The 19,321-nt window shown below is 45.1% G+C and overlaps 1 protein-coding gene across 1 annotated transcript; it reads left to right on the top strand.

Moving 5' to 3' along the window:
* The first annotated feature begins 4,687 nt into the window (after nucleotides 1-4,687).
* On the top strand, nucleotides 4,688-6,626 carry LOC149411687 (transcription factor BTF3 homolog 4-like). Its single transcript, XM_089646912.1, has 2 exons — nucleotides 4,688-4,790; nucleotides 4,884-6,626. Exon 2 carries the CDS (start codon nucleotides 4,905-4,907, stop codon nucleotides 5,394-5,396), a length of 492 nt encoding a protein of 163 aa, XP_089503038.1. The 5' UTR covers nucleotides 4,688-4,790; nucleotides 4,884-4,904; the 3' UTR covers nucleotides 5,397-6,626.
* Nucleotides 6,627-19,321: the final 12,695 nt, after the last annotated feature.

The raw sequence follows: 19,321 nt of genomic DNA, 5'->3' as shown, positions 1-19,321 counted from the left end.
CTGTCACCTGGATAGGAGAAATTTCCATAGATCGCTTAGGAAACGATCGAATTCAACAGAGGGCGACGGAGTTTGAACAAAATTCTATGACACTATATTGGAGTTCAACGAAGGACAAAACTCGTCAATGGTATTAGTGAGATAATATAATTATTACAGGTGTAAGATGTAATTTTAGGACACGCATATACATAAATACATATGCTGTAACTATTTTAAAAAAAGCTTTTTTAAGGTTAGACTTTTAACTATTCATAAGCTGCTCATTCGTAAATGGCGCTAATTTTATTATTTTAGGAAAAAATCACAGACATAGGAATTAATAGACGAGAAGATAATGGCGAGGGGTAAAATCAACTGTTGAAGAACGAAGGGGGTAAGGCTGACTGTGATTCGTCAATAAATCAATCTGACAGTAAATAGGCATCTCGCATTATAATATCACCATTTAGTTCTTAAAAGTAAAATCTGCTTTTGAATGAATAGACATTTTTACATGGGAGCGCAAATTACTCGCCACGTTATGAACTAATTTGCGAAGTCCAAATTCGGCAAAGTAAGGCAGCTTCTATTTTCAGAGTCGTAGTTAGTTTCAGAGTATTTAGTTAAGACACTTTTACAAATGTTTCATAATTTACTTACCCCAGTAAACAACGATGAGCACACTTGAGAATCGCTACATTGTGATGTGATAGTATATGTTTCTAAAACTGATCCATATAATACGGTGTGAATAAGCTTAAAATAAAGTAAAATAATGCTTACTTATGGAATGTAATACGACAATTGGGTTTATTCTCTTTTTCACATCTATTTTTACAAGTTTTCATATCACAAGTCAACATTTTGCAGTGTTATTTCGTAAAATGAACCGATGATGCCTCGACCATAGTTCGCACAAGAATGATGACGTCACGTTTTCAAATTTCACTTGAGGCCATACGCGAGCCCAGCCGGCTCCAATGGAACCGGTATGGGGAGTGGGGATAATACGCTTTTAATCACTTAGGGCAGGTCTACTAATATTCATATGTCTATGATAGGCATAAAAAAATTCACAGTGCATCTTGAAAGGCAAATAAAGCATCTGTCGAAAGATGTTTGCTCTACTTCAAACGAGTCTAGTTTCATTAAATATTTTCATAATTTTCGCTTAATTATTATCTTTTTTTTTAATATTAGCGCGATTCCTCTAACATTCGTATTAACATATCTCCCTTTCAAACCATCTTTGAAGGCTTACTACGGGGCTTTAAAGCATAACTTGTAAAAAGTGGTTTTTTTTCATAAAATAATTAAATTAACGCCATCTACGTTTTAAGCCCTCGGGCATCGAAAAATCGACAATAAATTTACAAACTTTGGAAAAATAATAATTTTTAATTATGGAATAATCTGTATCTGGAATAATATAGGTAAGATGTTCTGTGCTTGAATTCTCAAAATGTGAATACCGCACAGGAGTGAGTCCATCTGCCTGGAATCATTGGAACTATGACTAGAGATGGCAAAATTTCGTTTTAACTAAAAACGCGAAAAAATATTTATGGTTCGAAAATAGGGCATTTATAAGTTTTCTTTCCGTTTCAAGGCATTTGAAAGTGTTTCCAGTGATTTCTATTTCGCGAATTAACGGTAAAAACGTGATTTTGGCCGTATTTTAGCTAAATTATTCTATTTAGCGAAATAGGCGCGAATTTCCCGAAAATACAACAACAATTTAGTACTGACTGACAGGCGTACGAGTATGAAGGAGCCCACTATTGAAACGTGCGCAATGCTATCATTCAATCAGTAAAGTGCCATTTCCATTGTTTTTTGTATTTACCTGTATTTCAAATATGCCTACTTTATTTCATTTTTGGAAGCCTGTCCTACCTCTTTTTACAATTTTGTTACTATTTTATGTGTAAATATTTAATATTTTTAATTTATACTGTACGCTGAATTTAAACGCTTTCCGAGAATATAGCGTATTTCAGAAGTCAAAGAACCATACAAATTGAAGAAGCTGATACAGTAATATTTAGTCCAGTACAACTAAAGAAGAATTGAGAAAAATGCATAAGGAAGGTAGTTTCATGTGAATGTGCAGAGAAAAGTATTATGCCTACTTTATTTCATTTTTGGAAGCCTTTCCTACGATTTTTTATAATTTTGTTACTATTTTATGTGTAAATATTTAATATTTTTGTACTGTAGGCTAAAATTGCTTTTTGACATTACACAAATTGTGCGAAATAAATTACGCCTATTGATGTTAATCGCAATCTGCATTTGTTGTGTTTGTGTTCGACCCGTACTTAGAGTTTTCTTCCTTATTAATTTAATTTTAAAATTAATTATTTATAATCTTTCACATGGAAATACTTGCAAATGGAGGTTAAACATATATTTTACCAAAAATACTGAAAATATGCGCTAAAAACATTCAGGAAATACATTTTTTGCTATTTTGCTACAAAACGCTAAATTATGCCTCAAATGCTATAAAACGCTAAATTTCCAATTGTGAATGCTAAAAAATCTGAAAATTAATGCTAAATTTTGCCATCTCTAACTATGACATCTCCAACTGGAGTGAATCTTTTATCTGTGATTATTGCTGGTCGCAATATTTACGGATAGTCGTGGTAAGAATTCAAAATGATCGAATCTGACCTAACAAAAGGACGGTGTTTTTTCAATCTTACCGACGTCGTAGTGTTCATCAAATAGAAAACCCAAAAAAACTTTTTAAATGTTTTTAGCTCTACGCTACGAAGCATTTTAAAAGACATTAAACAGCTCGTATTAACCCCCGGAGTGACCAATTTTTTTCAACTTTGTACTAAAAATTCCATCTTCAGACTCCATTTACTCGAAAACGAAAGATCAAATCAAAAAAATTAATTAACAAAATCTACTCCAAATGTGATATAGATTCACCAATTTCCCGATTGTACTACGAATTTCCGGACACCGCGTATAAATGCGCTTTTGTCTTTGAGTATCTACCAATCTACTTATTTTAAGAGAACCGTGCAACCAGATCTCTTCAGAAAGGAGAATAAGTTGCTAGATTGCCATTTTACGACTCCAATCGACAACTTTGCGGAAAATGAGTTTTGGATTTGAATTCCTAACACGTCCATTCTCAGGAAACACGTTTTGGATTTGAGGAAATGGCAGTCGGCATGGAAAGATCTAGAAATGTGACCATTTTCCCGCTTTACTTTGCAATTTACATAAACCGAACGTCGTACCGCTCTAAACGGAAATGAGATAATTTACCAATGAGGACAGTTTCGTGTGAAACCTTTTAGGTGTAGATGCGGCTTTAGAATCCTAATAACATCATTTCTAGTCGACGCAACTTTATTATTTAGCTACCAGTTCGCAACTTCGATTTCATCTCGAAAAATTAGGTAAAAAATTATATAATATACCTACCTATTATAAGTTGTTATTAAGAAGAAAGATTTTCTTAAATCTCCGACAAGTGTAGTAGTAAAACAAGTCTTCGGCAATTTTAAGGTTAATTTTCAACTTCTGTTTTTATATCATTATGGGCCAGTTGCTTCACCACTATATCCACCAATGAAAAACTCAGAAAATCTATGGAATAAACTTTCAAAGTTTTTCATTGGTGTATAGTATAATAAATAGGCTCCGAATAAGAATTTTACTGTCTATATATTAGCATATCTATGGTTTTTTTAGGACAAATTTGTTTCATACTATAAGCCCGAAGTTATCAATCTATAGAAGTTAGTTTATGCTCAGGCGTCGCTCTGTGGACCTAATCAATCCTGCCTGGGAATTAATGCAGCGGGCGTGCTTTGACCACATATTTGGTGATCTGCACCGCACCGCATTCACACATCATCGACTCTTAAAAGCCCAACCTGTGCATCATATGCTGTGGGAGGACATTATCCTATTGATGGCGGGCCAGAGTTTACGAGGTAGTGAGAATCCAGACTGTCTCTCAGTGGGGTCGTACACGAGATGGGCATTTCTCACATCGGCCGATTGCCACTCAAGTTTCTACCTATCTTCTGGAGTGAGGGGTATTCGGGGGAGCGTCTCTCCTTCTATCCAGGGGGGTTTTCGAGGATTACAGGATGAGAGACGACATCATTGTGCAAAGGTATTTCGCTTTTTTTTAGCGCCGTCTTGTATTCCCTCAGTATTGCAATCTCTCGCCTGATATTTGGCGTTGAGCCTTATCCTGTTTTTTTGCTCGCAGTTTGCATGTGTTGCCGAATTTCAGGCTCCTGTCCAAAGTATCTCCCGATAGCGGGGGTTGGGGTCATGGTCAATGACTAAACAAAACTATATTCAGTGGTCATGGTAAATATTTTTCCAATCAAACTAAACTGCGTTCAAAAACTGAGTTCAATTTCAGAACTGAGTTCAGTTTCATGGTAATTTTATTTCTTTGAATTTTTCATTTTGAAAAACATACAAATGTTAAATGTTTTTAATAAAAATACATTGGCAGAAGATTATGCCTGTCTGGCCCTTTCAATCTATAATGTAAGAATAATAAATTGGGTAAAACAATGGACATCTGTTGAGCAGTAGCAACAACACCGTGGGACAAATAATGCATGTGTTGGAAATACAAATAGGTTCTGATCTCTACTCGCCTCGTCGGTAATAAAACAGTCGGTAATGAAACAGTCGGCAAAGAAGAACGCGACATTACTTTGCCGAGACCGAATGATTTTTCAGTCCTTCAGGTTGGACAGTCTGTAAAGAACGGCCACCATTTTCTCTTTGAAGTAACCGGTCCGCGAGAGCACGTGCGTAAATTGTACTTTGTTAAAATAATAGATTAATGTATATAAATTCTGTTTGAAACATTAAACTAAAAGTGCTTTTATCTTTGTTGGCAGGTCTCAGCTAAAACACACAAAATGAATACAGAAAAGCTAAAAAAGTTACAATCACAAGTGCGCATCGGCGGCAAAGGAACCCCGAGGCGTAAGAAGAAGGTTGTGCACGCTACCGCCGCCACCGATGACAAGAAGCTGGAATCCTCGCTAAAGAAGCTGTCCCTCAACCCCATTCCCGGCATCGAAGAGGTGAACATGATCAAAGACGACGGTACTGTCATTCATTTTAACAATCCCAAAGCGAAGGCGTCTCTCGCCGCTAACACATTCGTCATCACCGGCCATGGAGAGAACAAGCAGATCGCCGAGATGCTGCCCGGCATCCTCACGCAGCTGGGTCCTGAGGGTCTGCACCAGCTCAAGAAGCTGGCGGCCGGAGCGGGAGCCCCCAAGGCGCTGGCGGATGACTTCGATGAGGTACCCAGTCTAGTCGGAAACTTCGACGAAGCTTCCAAGCAGGAAGTCGCCCCCAAAGCTGAGGCAGAAGCCAAGGCGACAGAAAAGAAGGACTAACTTCCCAACCTCGAGCCTTGAAATTTATTTTTTGACAAAACCTGTAAGATAAATAAGGAAGCGGTGTGTTTTTGTTTACTCGGAGTGATTGACACTCTATTTGGTGGTCGGTGATTCCATCATCGCGAGTCGTATAACCAGTGAAATATCTCAACATCGCTTGGAACTTTCCTAAACGCCTAGGAACGCCAATCTTAGAATAACTATCTATAATCGATGCAATTAATTCTGTTCTTTTAATTCATTTTATACACTCATCTCTGTTTCTGAACTGAACATGTAATATAGTTGTACAAAAGGTAATTAAACAACTTTTAAAAGCCATTTGTCTAGTTTGGTATTGATGCTGGGTGGACGATTGGTTCTCTCGCTTTGTGATGAAAGATTTGATTATATTAAAAGCATAATGTATTATTAATAACTGCGGCGTTTTTAATGAAATGATTTTCCTTGTCAAAACTGTTTAACCGGTTGTTTGTTTAGATTTCCTCATTCGCATGCAAGCACATCAAAAGTAAACACCTGACATCTGATTCCGCTAATATTGTATACCATTCATCACATACCTGAATACGTGCCATTCAGATTGTCACATTACTCAAGAGGTGTAAATTACATCGAATCTATTGCGTTACGCTGCATACTTCCTATTGTATTTCAAGATCTGAAAAAGCGTCGATGTGTAGTGATACTTCAAAAGAAGCATGATCAAATTACGCTGCTAATGATCGTAATGCATTTATTATATCTGTGTAACTAAATATCAAATCTTGTAAAATGTGCAGTGGCTTTAAAACCACATTATTTTTTAACTGTTTTAGTCATCCTGCATTCAAAACTAATTTCATTATTTCTCCGGGAAATATAAAATCATTACGATTGAAGTAACTACACTTATCAATGAAGCATGTATTTGCTTCACTCGTAAGTAAAAGTTGATAGCTCGAATATAAGTTAATTTTTGTAATGATTTTATATTTTCCAATGTTAATTTCACCCCGATCACTGATTAACATCGAAACGTTGTCTTGTCCTTCGCTTTGAAGAATTGAAAAGTATGTCATTATTATAATACAAAATGGCTGGCTACATCTTAAGTTATGTCTTAGACTAAAATACTATTATAAGGACATGATGGGATTGAAGGATAATGATTATAATATTAATCTCCTTTTTTAATTCATGTTACATACTGAATAAAGTTTGTTGACGATAAAAATAAATACCAAATCTTTAGTTTTATTCTCAAATCACCAAACACAAAGCAAAACACTTTTATGTGAACATCACACGAGGCGTTCCAACTGCCCTAAGCCATTGGGACTACCTCATCCACAATTGTTGTCGAGATACAAACAAATTGCATACACTATCAATGCGGTGGAGGTAAGTAAAAACAGGCAGATTACTGCTGTGCGCAGATGAGAATTGCAGTATGGGTGCATGATGTTTACGACACTGCCGTATGTGCGATTTCATTTTATTAATAATGGTTCATAGCCCCCATCTTTCTATCTATTATTTATGATCAGGGCAAACATTTGTAGAGTTTACCAATTTGTATCTATCAATGCTAAAGCTGTAGTTAAGGATTAACTTCTGTGATGCCATTGTTACACAAATCAACACATTTTTCTACGCTGCATATCTGCCCTGATGAAGAACGGTGCAAGGTTGTCGTTAACATTGACTCAAGGAGTCAGGGGAAGCGCAACACAACTTATCCCGTCGTTCCACGGGTCAGATCCTGCGCAGAAAAGTTCCACACTGAATTGCGCTGCAGAGCGTTAGTGTTAACGTTTTCTGCGCAGGATCTTGCAGCATTTGGTTTGTCGATTGCTTACCGACCCTTGATATGACGGGCTTAATAATTCAAAAATCTATCGATAGGAAAGATTGATACATGCTTAAATCGATTGATTAATATTCGTAGATGGTAAGTCTGTATCCCACGTTGGAAAAAACTTTCTCTTTTATTATAAGCAAAGAATCAAAGTTCTAACAAGGCTTTGTCTTCATACTTTTGTTGTTGTTTTTTTTTAAACTGAACAATGAAACTCAGTAGCTAGAATGTACTCATGTGTTTTGCTTACGAGTTTGTTTGGGCATAGACGTAATTGGCCTTGTCACCTGTGTATGAATCATAGACATGCTGTTTTTTTTGCTATTTAATTTTAATAATTTAGAATTTAGATATGTATATCTAGAAGAAGTCTTCTACAATGGAAGAATCTGAAGGCGTTATTTTATACGTAGTATTATTTGCAAAATAATTGTAAAGTATTATCCGATAAAACCTTCAAATCAAGAAATAGTGATAAGAATCTTTTATTTATTATTGTATACACACGGCGGGCTCTGAGAGAAATGATTTCTTTTGGGGCCTGCGTCATCTTCTGGGATTCCAGGTGAAGGGTTTTTTTAAGGAAATGAAGGATTAACCTGGGTCTTGAAGAGATAGCCTTGGGAAGGAGGGATGAAACGCAGAAGACGGCAAATCATTTTATTATTGAACACAAAAACTAATCAGGGCTCTGAGGGTAATGATTTCTTTCTGAGAATTCGTCATCTTTGGGAATGCTACGTGGAGGGTTTTATTGAGGAAAGGAAGACATCTAGGTTGTATGAGTAAGGAAACACAGAGGCGGTAAGTCACTCTACTGTTGAACACAAAAACTAATCATAGAAGCTATCTATTTGCCTGTGGCGAATGTCAACCGTGTACAATTATTAATGTAGTTAACATTTGACTTCAGACGTCTTCAGTTAAAAACAACCTGAATGTTTAACCGAAAATGGATTAATTTGAAAGACAAAAGGTTATTTATTTATTAAAGCGGAGACAGTAAACGATACCGTGACCACTCCAGCCCAGGCACATTGTACCATCTCCCATTTTATTTCATTCCTTTGAGTTTATTTCCTGGTCTTTTCCTGTGTATTGATCCTGTAGCGGAAAGGATTTTCACATGGGAAGTCTGTCTTTGTTTGGGTTTCCTGAATGGCCCACGAGGGAAGAGTCCACCCATGTGGCCTCAGCTCTCTCAACTTTCCCTAGGTTCCTCATAATCCCATAGTTTTATTTTTGGTCCCACTGATATCTGGGAAATAGAAGGTCCACAACAACAGAGCCCCGAATGCTGGGGTACGGTCTAAATACTCCGAGATGCGAAATACCCTGTATCCCGCAGGCACCGACCAACAGTGTTAAGAACGGTGAATGCAGCCTGAGCACCATATAAATATGACCATGTCTCACATCTTAGCTTGGGATGGGTATTGCAGGTTGTTCTTCAACTCCCTGAGCGATGGGTTTGCCACCCTCCCTACATTAGTGACAAAAGATTGCTTGGACTTTTTTGTTTCATAATGTTTCCTATGTCATTGTCTAATATTTAATACTTTAAAGTTTGCGCAGTTAGGTATAGCTCAGTCTAGGTATGTCAATAGAATTGAATAATCTATCCTTGTCATAATGTAAATTAGTTTAATCGCCAAAAGAACCATCTAAGCAGGGCCGGCCGGTGAGCCAAACGGCATCTGGCGCGAATCAAATTTTGGCACCCCTTGTCCAAACCAGTTGACACTTAGGTGATCACTGTAATCAATAATATTCGGATGATTTGTATTTTTGTGTAGTGCCGTTTTTATGAAAAATAATCTCAAGGTCGATGAGTTAGGACTGTTAGGTGTTTGGTCCTATCAGTGTCATTACGCCCTGGCAAATCGGCGCCCGAAGAGGACTGCTCCAATTGTGCCCGCATAGAACCCTACATCTAGGAATTTTATTCCAAGATTGTTGAAATTTTGCACACTTGACCTTCGAAACAACAGGAAGATCACTGTTGGCATGAGATTTCCAAGCAATTGAGATACCATCCCCTTTTCCCACCCCTACAGAATAAAGCCCGGGGACTTCAGCTAATACATAATAAACCCTTCAGATGCTTTGAAACTAATCACGGAAAGCGTTCATTCAGATACGTAAGTTCTTCAAAGAGAGTCGATGGTTTTATCTCCCGGCCTGCAGGATTAAAAACTTCACAATAAAATTTATTTATTGAAAAGAGTTTCTGAAACACCTACAGCATCAGAGCAAGGAGATTTTACACATGGGAGAAAGGTAGAACCCTGAAGTGAAGTGTTTGTATATTATTGGCAACTATTTGAAATTGGTTAGAAGGTGAAGAGATTCAAAAAGTTGGTTTCCCACCCAGGCATCGCGTCTTCAATCTCAATATAAATATTTCAACTTTTGTACCTTAAAATATTGAAATTTCTAAAAAAACATTTTTTAGATCTCCAATTTTTTTTGCTTGTACTATCATGTAGAATCACCTGCAAAAGTTTGGGCACTAAACCCCCAGACGCCTGTATGTAGAATATTTACTTTAAGTTCCCGAGTGATAGATATTTTTATTATCACCCTACGAAAGACCGCCGATCAGAATCGAAATGGCTTTCCATATATGAATAGCCAGGTACTGCATATTTTCCTTCCTACTACCTTCAGCCTCTCAACGTACCCCAATTGGGGGTGCTATCGTCTCATTGGCCCTAACAGTTGAGAATCTTATGCGGTTCTCGGTTCCATTACAACCCAACACAGTGACAATTCAACACACTTTTAAAAAGTGATATTAACCTTCCAGCGGGCGCGCTGTCGTAAAATTTACGACAAACGCGCCTTATCTCTTCCCTCACTCTTGTGACTTAGTTGTAAGCATCGAGCTTCGAGCTATGCTAGAGTCAAATCTAATGTCAAACATTTACCGCAAGATATAAATGCTTTTCTCAAAGTGAATTACGGTAGGACAGATGAACCGATAACAGAAGAATAAAACAGAAGCTTTCCAAAAAGCGGTGTTTGTCGGTTATGTGCACTGGATAAGAAAAGATCCTCAGCATCAATGAAGTGTTGCCGTTGCCAGTCCTTTACATGCAAGAACCATTCTTCAGTTGAGGTGGTTTGTAACAATTGTAAGGATGAGAATATTGATTCTGACTAAATAGGTCGATAAAATATTTTGTTTTGAAATATTAACATGTTTAGAGTGTTGCTTCGTTTTTTTTAAGAAAGTCAAATATATTTTTTTAAAGTACTGCCTATTATGATTTTTCATATCCTTAACGAAATTCCCTAACGTTTGTGTAAAGAAAACACCACTTACATGGAGAAAACTTGATGACGTAAAATTTACGACAAGCGCCCGCTCAAGGGAAATTTCTCAACACGCCCGCTGGAAGGTTAAGTCATTAGAAACGATGAAAAAAAATTTTTTTTAACCTAACCTACATAACCCAGTTAATAAAGTTTTTGTTTCATTACTTTCCATGACTTTATATAACTTTTTAAAGATGTGATGAATTATCATTGTGATGATTTATCCGGTTAACGCGGTACTCACATAAAGTAACTTGCTATGTTTGTATACTATGGCATTCCCATTTGGCCTATGTTGTGAGGGAGATGGGCAAGAGGAAGGTTAGGAAGTACCAAAACATTAAAAAAAATGTAAATTGGACGGGCGAAAGTCTCCAACAACCGTCAAAACTGAAGAACTCTAAGGTAGGCATATGATAGATAAAAGAAACAAAGGGAAATATGGTACAGAAGTTTGCCAACTGTCAAAGAGTCACAACCAAACTGGTAGAACTATCAAAACGGCAGAGCATTTGGTGTGTAGGTAGAAACAAAGGTGCAGAGCACCGTTGTGTGTATGTGTGATTTGTAGTAGTGTGGATGATCAATGTTGGCGATACGCGTTGTGCATGCGGTTCATATTTGTAAAGGTTCATGGTCCATCTCCTATGTTTTTATTATCTCCGTCAGAGCATGAAACCAATTGATCTCAATATTCATTTGGAAAGACAGCCATGCTTTCAATCTCTTGCAAGATATTTATTTGTTTTTCACATTTATTTATCAGTAAATACAGGAAGTTATTGTAAATTCTGGACAGATAGTCTTTACTTTGAACATAAATGTGGTGTAAGTAGGTACATATTATTTTTCAATATTTTATCTGTGGTTAGACGACATTGATGTGTGTGTCTTCTTGTAAACAAATCAATTTGTCTTCTACGTCAGCTCAATTCATTAGATTGATGTAATTAATTCTTATAATAAGGTTTTGGTCGCAAAATAATGCCAGGGAATCTTATATTTATATAAAGGAATGTCTGGTAGACGACGCGGATTTGATTTTTACACAAATCTACAGTTTTATTCCGAGATTGATGAAATATTGCACACTTGACCTTCAAAACAAGTGAAAGGTCACTGTCTACATGAAATTTCGACAAAACTCAGTATAATGTATTTTGAAATTCATGAACAATTTATTAGAAACTAATAATATTTTTGCAAATTGATCAAAGGTTCTAAAAACTAAATACAAAAGTTTAAAAACTACAGACCGCCTCAGAACAGGAAACCCTAGTGAGGAGGACGCGCCCTGCTGTTACTCCACTGCGCCACTACACGGACCTACCATACCTACGCCCCGGCCTTGAGACACCTTCGGCGCACAGTCAGCTGAAAAACTACAGGCCGCCTCAGAACAGGAAACCCTAGTGAGGAGGACGCGCCCTGCTGTTACTCCACTGCGCCACTACACGGACCTACCATACCTACGCCCCGGCCTTGAGACACCTTCGGCGCACAGTCAGCTGAAAAACTACAGGCCGCCTCAGAACAGGAAACCCTAGTGAGGAGGACGCGCCCTGCTGTTACTCCACTGCGCCACTACACGGACCTACCATACCTACGCCCCGGCCTTGAGACACCTTCGGCGCACAGTCAGCTGAAAAACTACAGGCCGCCTCAGAACAGGAAACCCTAGTGAGGAGGACGCGCCCTGCTGTTACTCCACTGCGCCACTACACGGACCTACCATACCTACGCCCCGGCCTTGAGACACCTTCGGCGCACAGTCAGCTGAAAAACTACAGGCCGCCTCAGAACAGGAAACCCTAGTGAGGAGGACGCGCCCTGCTGTTACTCCACTGCGCCACTACACGGACCTACCATACCTACGCCCCGGCCTTGAGACACCTTCGGCGCACAGTGGGCTGAAAAACTACAGGCCGCCTCAGAACAGGAAACCCTAGTGAGGAGGACGCGCCCTGCTGTTACTCCACTGCGCCACTACACGGACCTACCATACCTACGCCCCGGCCTTGAGACACCTTCGGCGCACAGTGGGCTGAAAAACTACAGGCCGCCTCAGAACAGGAAACCCTAGTGAGGAGGACGCGCCCTGCTGTTACTCCACTGCGCCACTACACGGACCTACCATACCTACGCCCCGGCCTTGAGACACCTTCGGCGCACAGTGGGCTGAAAAACTACAGGCCGCCTCAGAACAGGAAACCCTAGTGAGGAGGACGCGCCCTGCTGTTACTCCACTGCGCCACTACACGAACCTACCATACCTACGCCCCGGCCTTGAGACACCTTCGGCGCACAGTCAGCTGAAAAACTACAGGCCGCCTCAGAACAGGAAACCCTAGTGAGGAGGACGCGCCCTGCTGTTACTCCACTGCGACACTACACGGACCTACCATACCTACGCCCCGGCCTTGAGACACCTTCGGCGCACAGTCAGCTGAAAAACTACAGGCCGCCTCAGAACAGGAAACCCTAGTGAGGAGGACGCGCCCTGCTGTTACTCCACTGCGCCACTACATGGACCTACCATACCTACGCCCCGGCCTTGAGACACCTTCGGCGCACAGTCAGCTGAAAAACTACAGGCCGCCTCAGAACAGGAAACCCTAGTGAGGAGGACGCGCCCTGCTGTTACTCCACTGCGCCACTACACGGACCTACCATACCTACGCCCCGGCCTTGAGACACCTTCGGCGCACAGTGGGCTGAAAAACTACAGGCCGCCTCAGAACAGGAAACCCTAGTGAGGAGGACGCGCCCTGCTGTTACTCCACTGCGCCACTACACGGACCTACCATACCTACGCCCCGGCCTTGAGACACCTTCGGCGCACAGTCAGCTGAAAAACTACAGGCCGCCTCAGAACAGGAAACCCTAGTGAGGAGGACGCGCCCTGCTGTTACTCCACTGCGCCACTACACGGACCTACCATACCTACGCCCCGGCCTTGAGACACCTTCGGCGCACAGTCAGCTGAAAAACTACAGGCCGCCTCAGAACAGGAAACCCTAGTGAGGAGGACGCGCCCTGCTGTTACTCCACTGCGCCACTACACGGACCTACCATACCTACGCCCCGGCCTTGAGACACCTTCGGCGCACAGTCAGCTGAAAAACTACAGGCCGCCTCAGAACAGGAAACCCTAGTGAGGAGGACGCGCCCTGCTGTTACTCCACTGCGCCACTACACGGACCTACCATACCTACGCCCCGGCCTTGAGACACCTTCGGCGCACAGTCAGCTGAAAAACTACAGGCCGCCTCAGAACAGGAAACCCTAGTGAGGAGGACGCGCCCTGCTGTTACTCCACTGCGCCACTACACGGACCTACCATACCTACGCCCCGGCCTTGAGACACCTTCGGCGCACAGTCAGCTGAAAAACTACAGGCCGCCTCAGAACAGGAAACCCTAGTGAGGAGGACGCGCCCTGCTGTTACTCCACTGCGCCACTACACGGACCTACCATACCTACGCCCCGGCCTTGAGACACCTTCGGCGCACAGTGGGCTGAAAAACTACAGGCCGCCTCAGAACAGGAAACCCTAGTGAGGAGGACGCGCCCTGCTGTTACTCCACTGCGCCACTACACGAACCTACCATACCTACGCCCCGGCCTTGAGACACCTTCGGCGCACAGTCAGCTGAAAAACTACAGGCCGCCTCAGAACAGGAAACCCTAGTGAGGAGGACGCGCCCTGCTGTTACTCCACTGCGACACTACACGGACCTACCATACCTACGCCCCGGCCTTGAGACACCTTCGGCGCACAGTCAGCTGAAAAACTACAGGCCGCCTCAGAACAGGAAACCCTAGTGAGGAGGACGCGCCCTGCTGTTACTCCACTGCGCCACTACATGGACCTACCATACCTACGCCCCGGCCTTGAGACACCTTCGGCGCACAGTGGGCTGAAAAACTACAGGCCGCCTCAGAACAGGAAACCCTAGTGAGGAGGACGCGCCCTGCTGTTACTCCACTGCGCCACTACACGGACCTACCATACCTACGCCCCGGCCTTGAGACACCTTCGGCGCACAGTGGGCTGAAAAACTACAGGCCGCCTCAGAACAGGAAACCCTAGTGAGGAGGACGCGCCCTGCTGTTACTCCACTGCGCCACTACACGGACCTACCATACCTACGCCCCGGCCTTGAGACACCTTCGGCGCACAGTCAGCTGAAAAACTACAGGCCGCCTCAGAACAGGAAACCCTAGTGAGGAGGACGCGCCCTGCTGTTACTCCACTGCGCCACTACACGGACCTACCATACCTACGCCCCGGCCTTGAGACACCTTCGGCGCACAGTCAGCTGAAAAACTACAGGCCGCCTCAGAACAGGAAACCCTAGTGAGGAGGACGCGCCCTGCTGTTACTCCACTGCGCCACTACACGGACCTACCATACCTACGCCCCGGCCTTGAGACACCTTCGGCGCACAGTCAGCTGAAAAACTACAGGCCGCCTCAGAACAGGAAACCCTAGTGAGGAGGACGCGCCCTGCTGTTACTCCACTGCGCCACTACACGGACCTACCATACCTACGCCCCGGCCTTGAGACACCTTCGGCGCACAGTCAGCTGAAAAACTACAGGCCGCCTCAGAACAGGAAACCCTAGTGAGGAGGACGCGCCCTGCTGTTACTCCACTGCGCCACTACACGGACCTACCATACCTACGCCCCGGCCTTGAGACACCTTCGGCGCACAGTCAGCTGAAAAACTACAGGCCGCCTCAGAACAGGAAACCCTAGTGAGGAGGACGCGCCCTGCTGTTACTCCACTGCGCCACTACACGGACCTACCATACCTACGCCCCGGCCTTGAGACACCTTCGGCGCACAGTGGGCTGAAAAACTACAGGCCGCCTCAGAACAGGAAACCCTAGTGAGGAGGACGCGCCCTGCTGTTACTCCACTGCGCCACTACACGGACCTACCATACCTACGCCCCGGCCTTGAGACACCTTCGGCGCACAGTCAGCTGAAAAACTACAGGCCGCCTCAGAACAGGAAACCCTAGTGAGGAGGACGCGCCCTGCTGTTACTCCACTGCGCCACTACACGGACCTACCATACCTACGCCCCGGCCTTGAGACACCTTCGGCGCACAGTCAGCTGAAAAACTACAGGCCGCCTCAGAACAGGAAACCCTAGTGAGGAGGACGCGCCCTGCTGTTACTCCACTGCGCCACTACACGGACCTACCATACCTACGCCCCGGCCTTGAGACACCTTCGGCGCACAGTCAGCTGAAAAACTACAGGCCGCCTCAGAACAGGAAACCCTAGTGAGGAGGACGCGCCCTGCTGTTACTCCACTGCGCCACTACACGGACCTACCATACCTACGCCCCGGCCTTGAGACACCTTCGGCGCACAGTCAGCTGAAAAACTACAGGCCGCCTCAGAACAGGAAACCCTAGTGAGGAGGACGCGCCCTGCTGTTACTCCACTGCGCCACTACACGGACCTACCATACCTACGCCCCGGCCTTGAGACACCTTCGGCGCACAGTCAGCTGAAAAACTACAGGCCGCCTCAGAACAGGAAACCCTAGTGAGGAGGACGCGCCCTGCTGTTACTCCACTGCGCCACTACACGGACCTACCATACCTACGCCCCGGCCTTGAGACACCTTCGGCGCACAGTCAGCTGAAAAACTACAGGCCGCCTCAGAACAGGAAACCCTAGTGAGGAGGACGCGCCCTGCTGTTACTCCACTGCGCCACTACACGGACCTACCATACCTACGCCCCGGCCTTGAGACACCTTCGGCGCACAGTCAGCTGAAAAACTACAGGCCGCCTCAGAACAGGAAACCCTAGTGAGGAGGACGCGCCCTGCTGTTACTCCACTGCGCCACTACACGGACCTACCATACCTACGCCCCGGCCTTGAGACACCTTCGGCGCACAGTGGGCTGAAAAACTACAGGCCGCCTCAGAACAGGAAACCCTAGTGAGGAGGACGCGCCCTGCTGTTACTCCACTGCGCCACTACACGGACCTACCATACCTACGCCCCGGCCTTGAGACACCTTCGGCGCACAGTCAGCTGAAAAACTACAGGCCGCCTCAGAACAGGAAACCCTAGTGAGGAGGACGCGCCCTGCTGTTACTCCACTGCGCCACTACACGGACCTACCATACCTACGCCCCGGCCTTGAGACACCTTCGGCGCACAGTCAGCTGAAAAACTACAGGCCGCCTCAGAACAGGAAACCCTAGTGAGGAGGACGCGCCCTGCTGTTACTCCACTGCGCCACTACACGGACCTACCATACCTACGCCCCGGCCTTGAGACACCTTCGGCGCACAGTCAGCTGAAAAACTACAGGCCGCCTCAGAACAGGAAACCCTAGTGAGGAGGACGCGCCCTGCTGTTACTCCACTGCGCCACTACACGGACCTACCATACCTACGCCCCGGCCTTGAGACACCTTCGGCGCACAGTCAGCTGAAAAACTACAGGCCGCCTCAGAACAGGAAACCCTAGTGAGGAGGACGCGCCCTGCTGTTACTCCACTGCGCCACTACACGGACCTACCATACCTACGCCCCGGCCTTGAGACACCTTCGGCGCACAGTCAGCTGAAAAACTACAGGCCGCCTCAGAACAGGAAACCCTAGTGAGGAGGGCGCGCCCTGCTGTTACTCCACTGCGCCACTACACGGACCTACCATACCTACGCCCCGGCCTTGAGACACCTTCGGCGCACAGTCAGCTGAAAAACTACAGGCCGCCTCAGAACAGGAAACCCTAGTGAGGAGGACGCGCCCTGCTGTTACTCCACTGCGCCACTACACGGACCTACCATACCTACGCCCCGGCCTTGAGACACCTTCGGCGCACAGTGGGCTGAAAAACTACAGGCCGCCTCAGAACAGGAAACCCTAGTGAGGAGGACGCGCCCTGCTGTTACTCCACTGCGCCACTACACGGACCTACCATACCTACGCCCCGGCCTTGAGACACCTTCGGCGCACAGTCAGCTGAAAAACTACAGGCCGCCTCAGAACAGGAAACCCTAGTGAGGAGGACGCGCCCTGCTGTTACTCCACTGCGCCACTACACGGACCTACCATACCTACGCCCCGGCCTTGAGACACCTTCGGCGCACAGTCAGCTGAAAAACTACAGGCCGCCTCAGAACAGGAAACCCTAGTGAGGAGGACGCGCCCTGCTGTTACTCCACTGCGCCACTACACGGACCTACCATACCTACGCCCCGGCCTTGAGACACCTTCGGCGCACAGTCAGCTGAAAAACTACAGGCCGCCTCAGAACAGGAAACCCTAGTGAGGAGGACGCGCCCTGCTGTTACTCCACTGCGCCACTACACGGACCTACCATACCTACGCCCCGGCCTTGAGACACCTTCGGCGCACAGTCAGCTGAAAAACTACAGGCCGCCTCAGAACAGGAAACCCTAGTGAGGAGGACGCGCCCTGCTGTTACTCCACTGCGCCACTACACGGACCTACCATACCTACGCCCCGGCCTTGAGACACCTTCGGCGCACAGTCAGCTGAAAAACTACAGGCCGCCTCAGAACAGGAAACCCTAGTGAGGAGGACGCGCCCTGCTGTTACTCCACTGCGCCACTACACGGACCTACCATACCTACGCCCCGGCCTTGAGACACCTTCGGCGCACAGTCAGCTGAAAAACTACAGGCCGCCTCAGAACAGGAAACCCTAGTGAGGAGGACGCGCCCTGCTGTTACTCCACTGCGCCACTACACGGACCTACCATACCTACGCCCCGGCCTTGAGACACCTTCGGCGCACAGTCAGCTGAAAAACTACAGGCCGCCTCAGAACAGGAAACCCTAGTGAGGAGGACGCGCCCTGCTGTTACTCCACTGCGCCACTACACGGACCTACCATACCTACGCCCCGGCCTTGAGACACCTTCGGCGCACAGTCAGCTGAAAAACTACAGGCCGCCTCAGAACAGGAAACCCTAGTGAGGAGGACGCGCCCTGCTGTTACTCCACTGCGCCACTACACGGACCTACCATACCTACGCCCCGGCCTTGAGACACCTTCGGCGCACAGTCAGCTGAAAAACTACAGGCCGCCTCAGAACAGGAAACCCTAGTGAGGAGGACGCGCCCTGCTGTTACTCCACTGCGCCACTACACGGACCTACCATACCTACGCCCCGGCCTTGAGACACCTTCGGCGCACAGTCAGCTGAAAAACTACAGGCCGCCTCAGAACAGGAAACCCTAGTGAGGAGGACGCGCCCTGCTGTTACTCCACTGCGCCACTACACGGACCTACCATACCTACGCCCCGGCCTTGAGACACCTTCGGCGCACAGTGGGCTGAAAATCGCCTTTCATAGACATAGAGACTTGAATTTTCAGGGGTATTTTTTTTGGCTAGAAATGGATTCTGCTAATCATTACTATGCTATAAAATTTCGTACGAAGCAATTGCGTGTACAAATGAAGGAGTTATCATTTTTTTAAGAAAAATTTGTATGGCACTGACATTAAAAATGAGGCTATCTCTGGAAGCATTTAAGCATTAAAATGAATCATCAACATAAAAAAGTTTTTTTCAACTTGAGGATTTAAAAAAAAAAAATCGCAAGTTGCGCCCTAATACGAAGTATGTCAAATAAATAGTAGTATATCCTTGCACATTCTTCCTACTATCATCATTCATCTTTTTTTCATAAGCCCCAAATATCAGTCGGTCCTCAACCTCGCTATGGAGAGATAATTTCCATTTGTCAAGT

This window comes from Hesperophylax consimilis, chromosome 25, assembly GCF_061612785.1.
Source record: "Hesperophylax consimilis isolate HC1 chromosome 25, BYU_Hcon_1.0, whole genome shotgun sequence".
NCBI lineage: Eukaryota > Metazoa > Arthropoda > Insecta > Trichoptera > Limnephilidae > Hesperophylax > Hesperophylax consimilis.
This window is presented reverse-complemented; position numbering and strand designations above follow the sequence as displayed.

Coding starts and splice junctions, on each gene's coding strand:
- LOC149411687 (XM_089646912.1), top strand. CDS start 4,905: ATGAATACAGAAAAGCTAAAAAAGTTACAATCACAAGTGCGCATCGGC.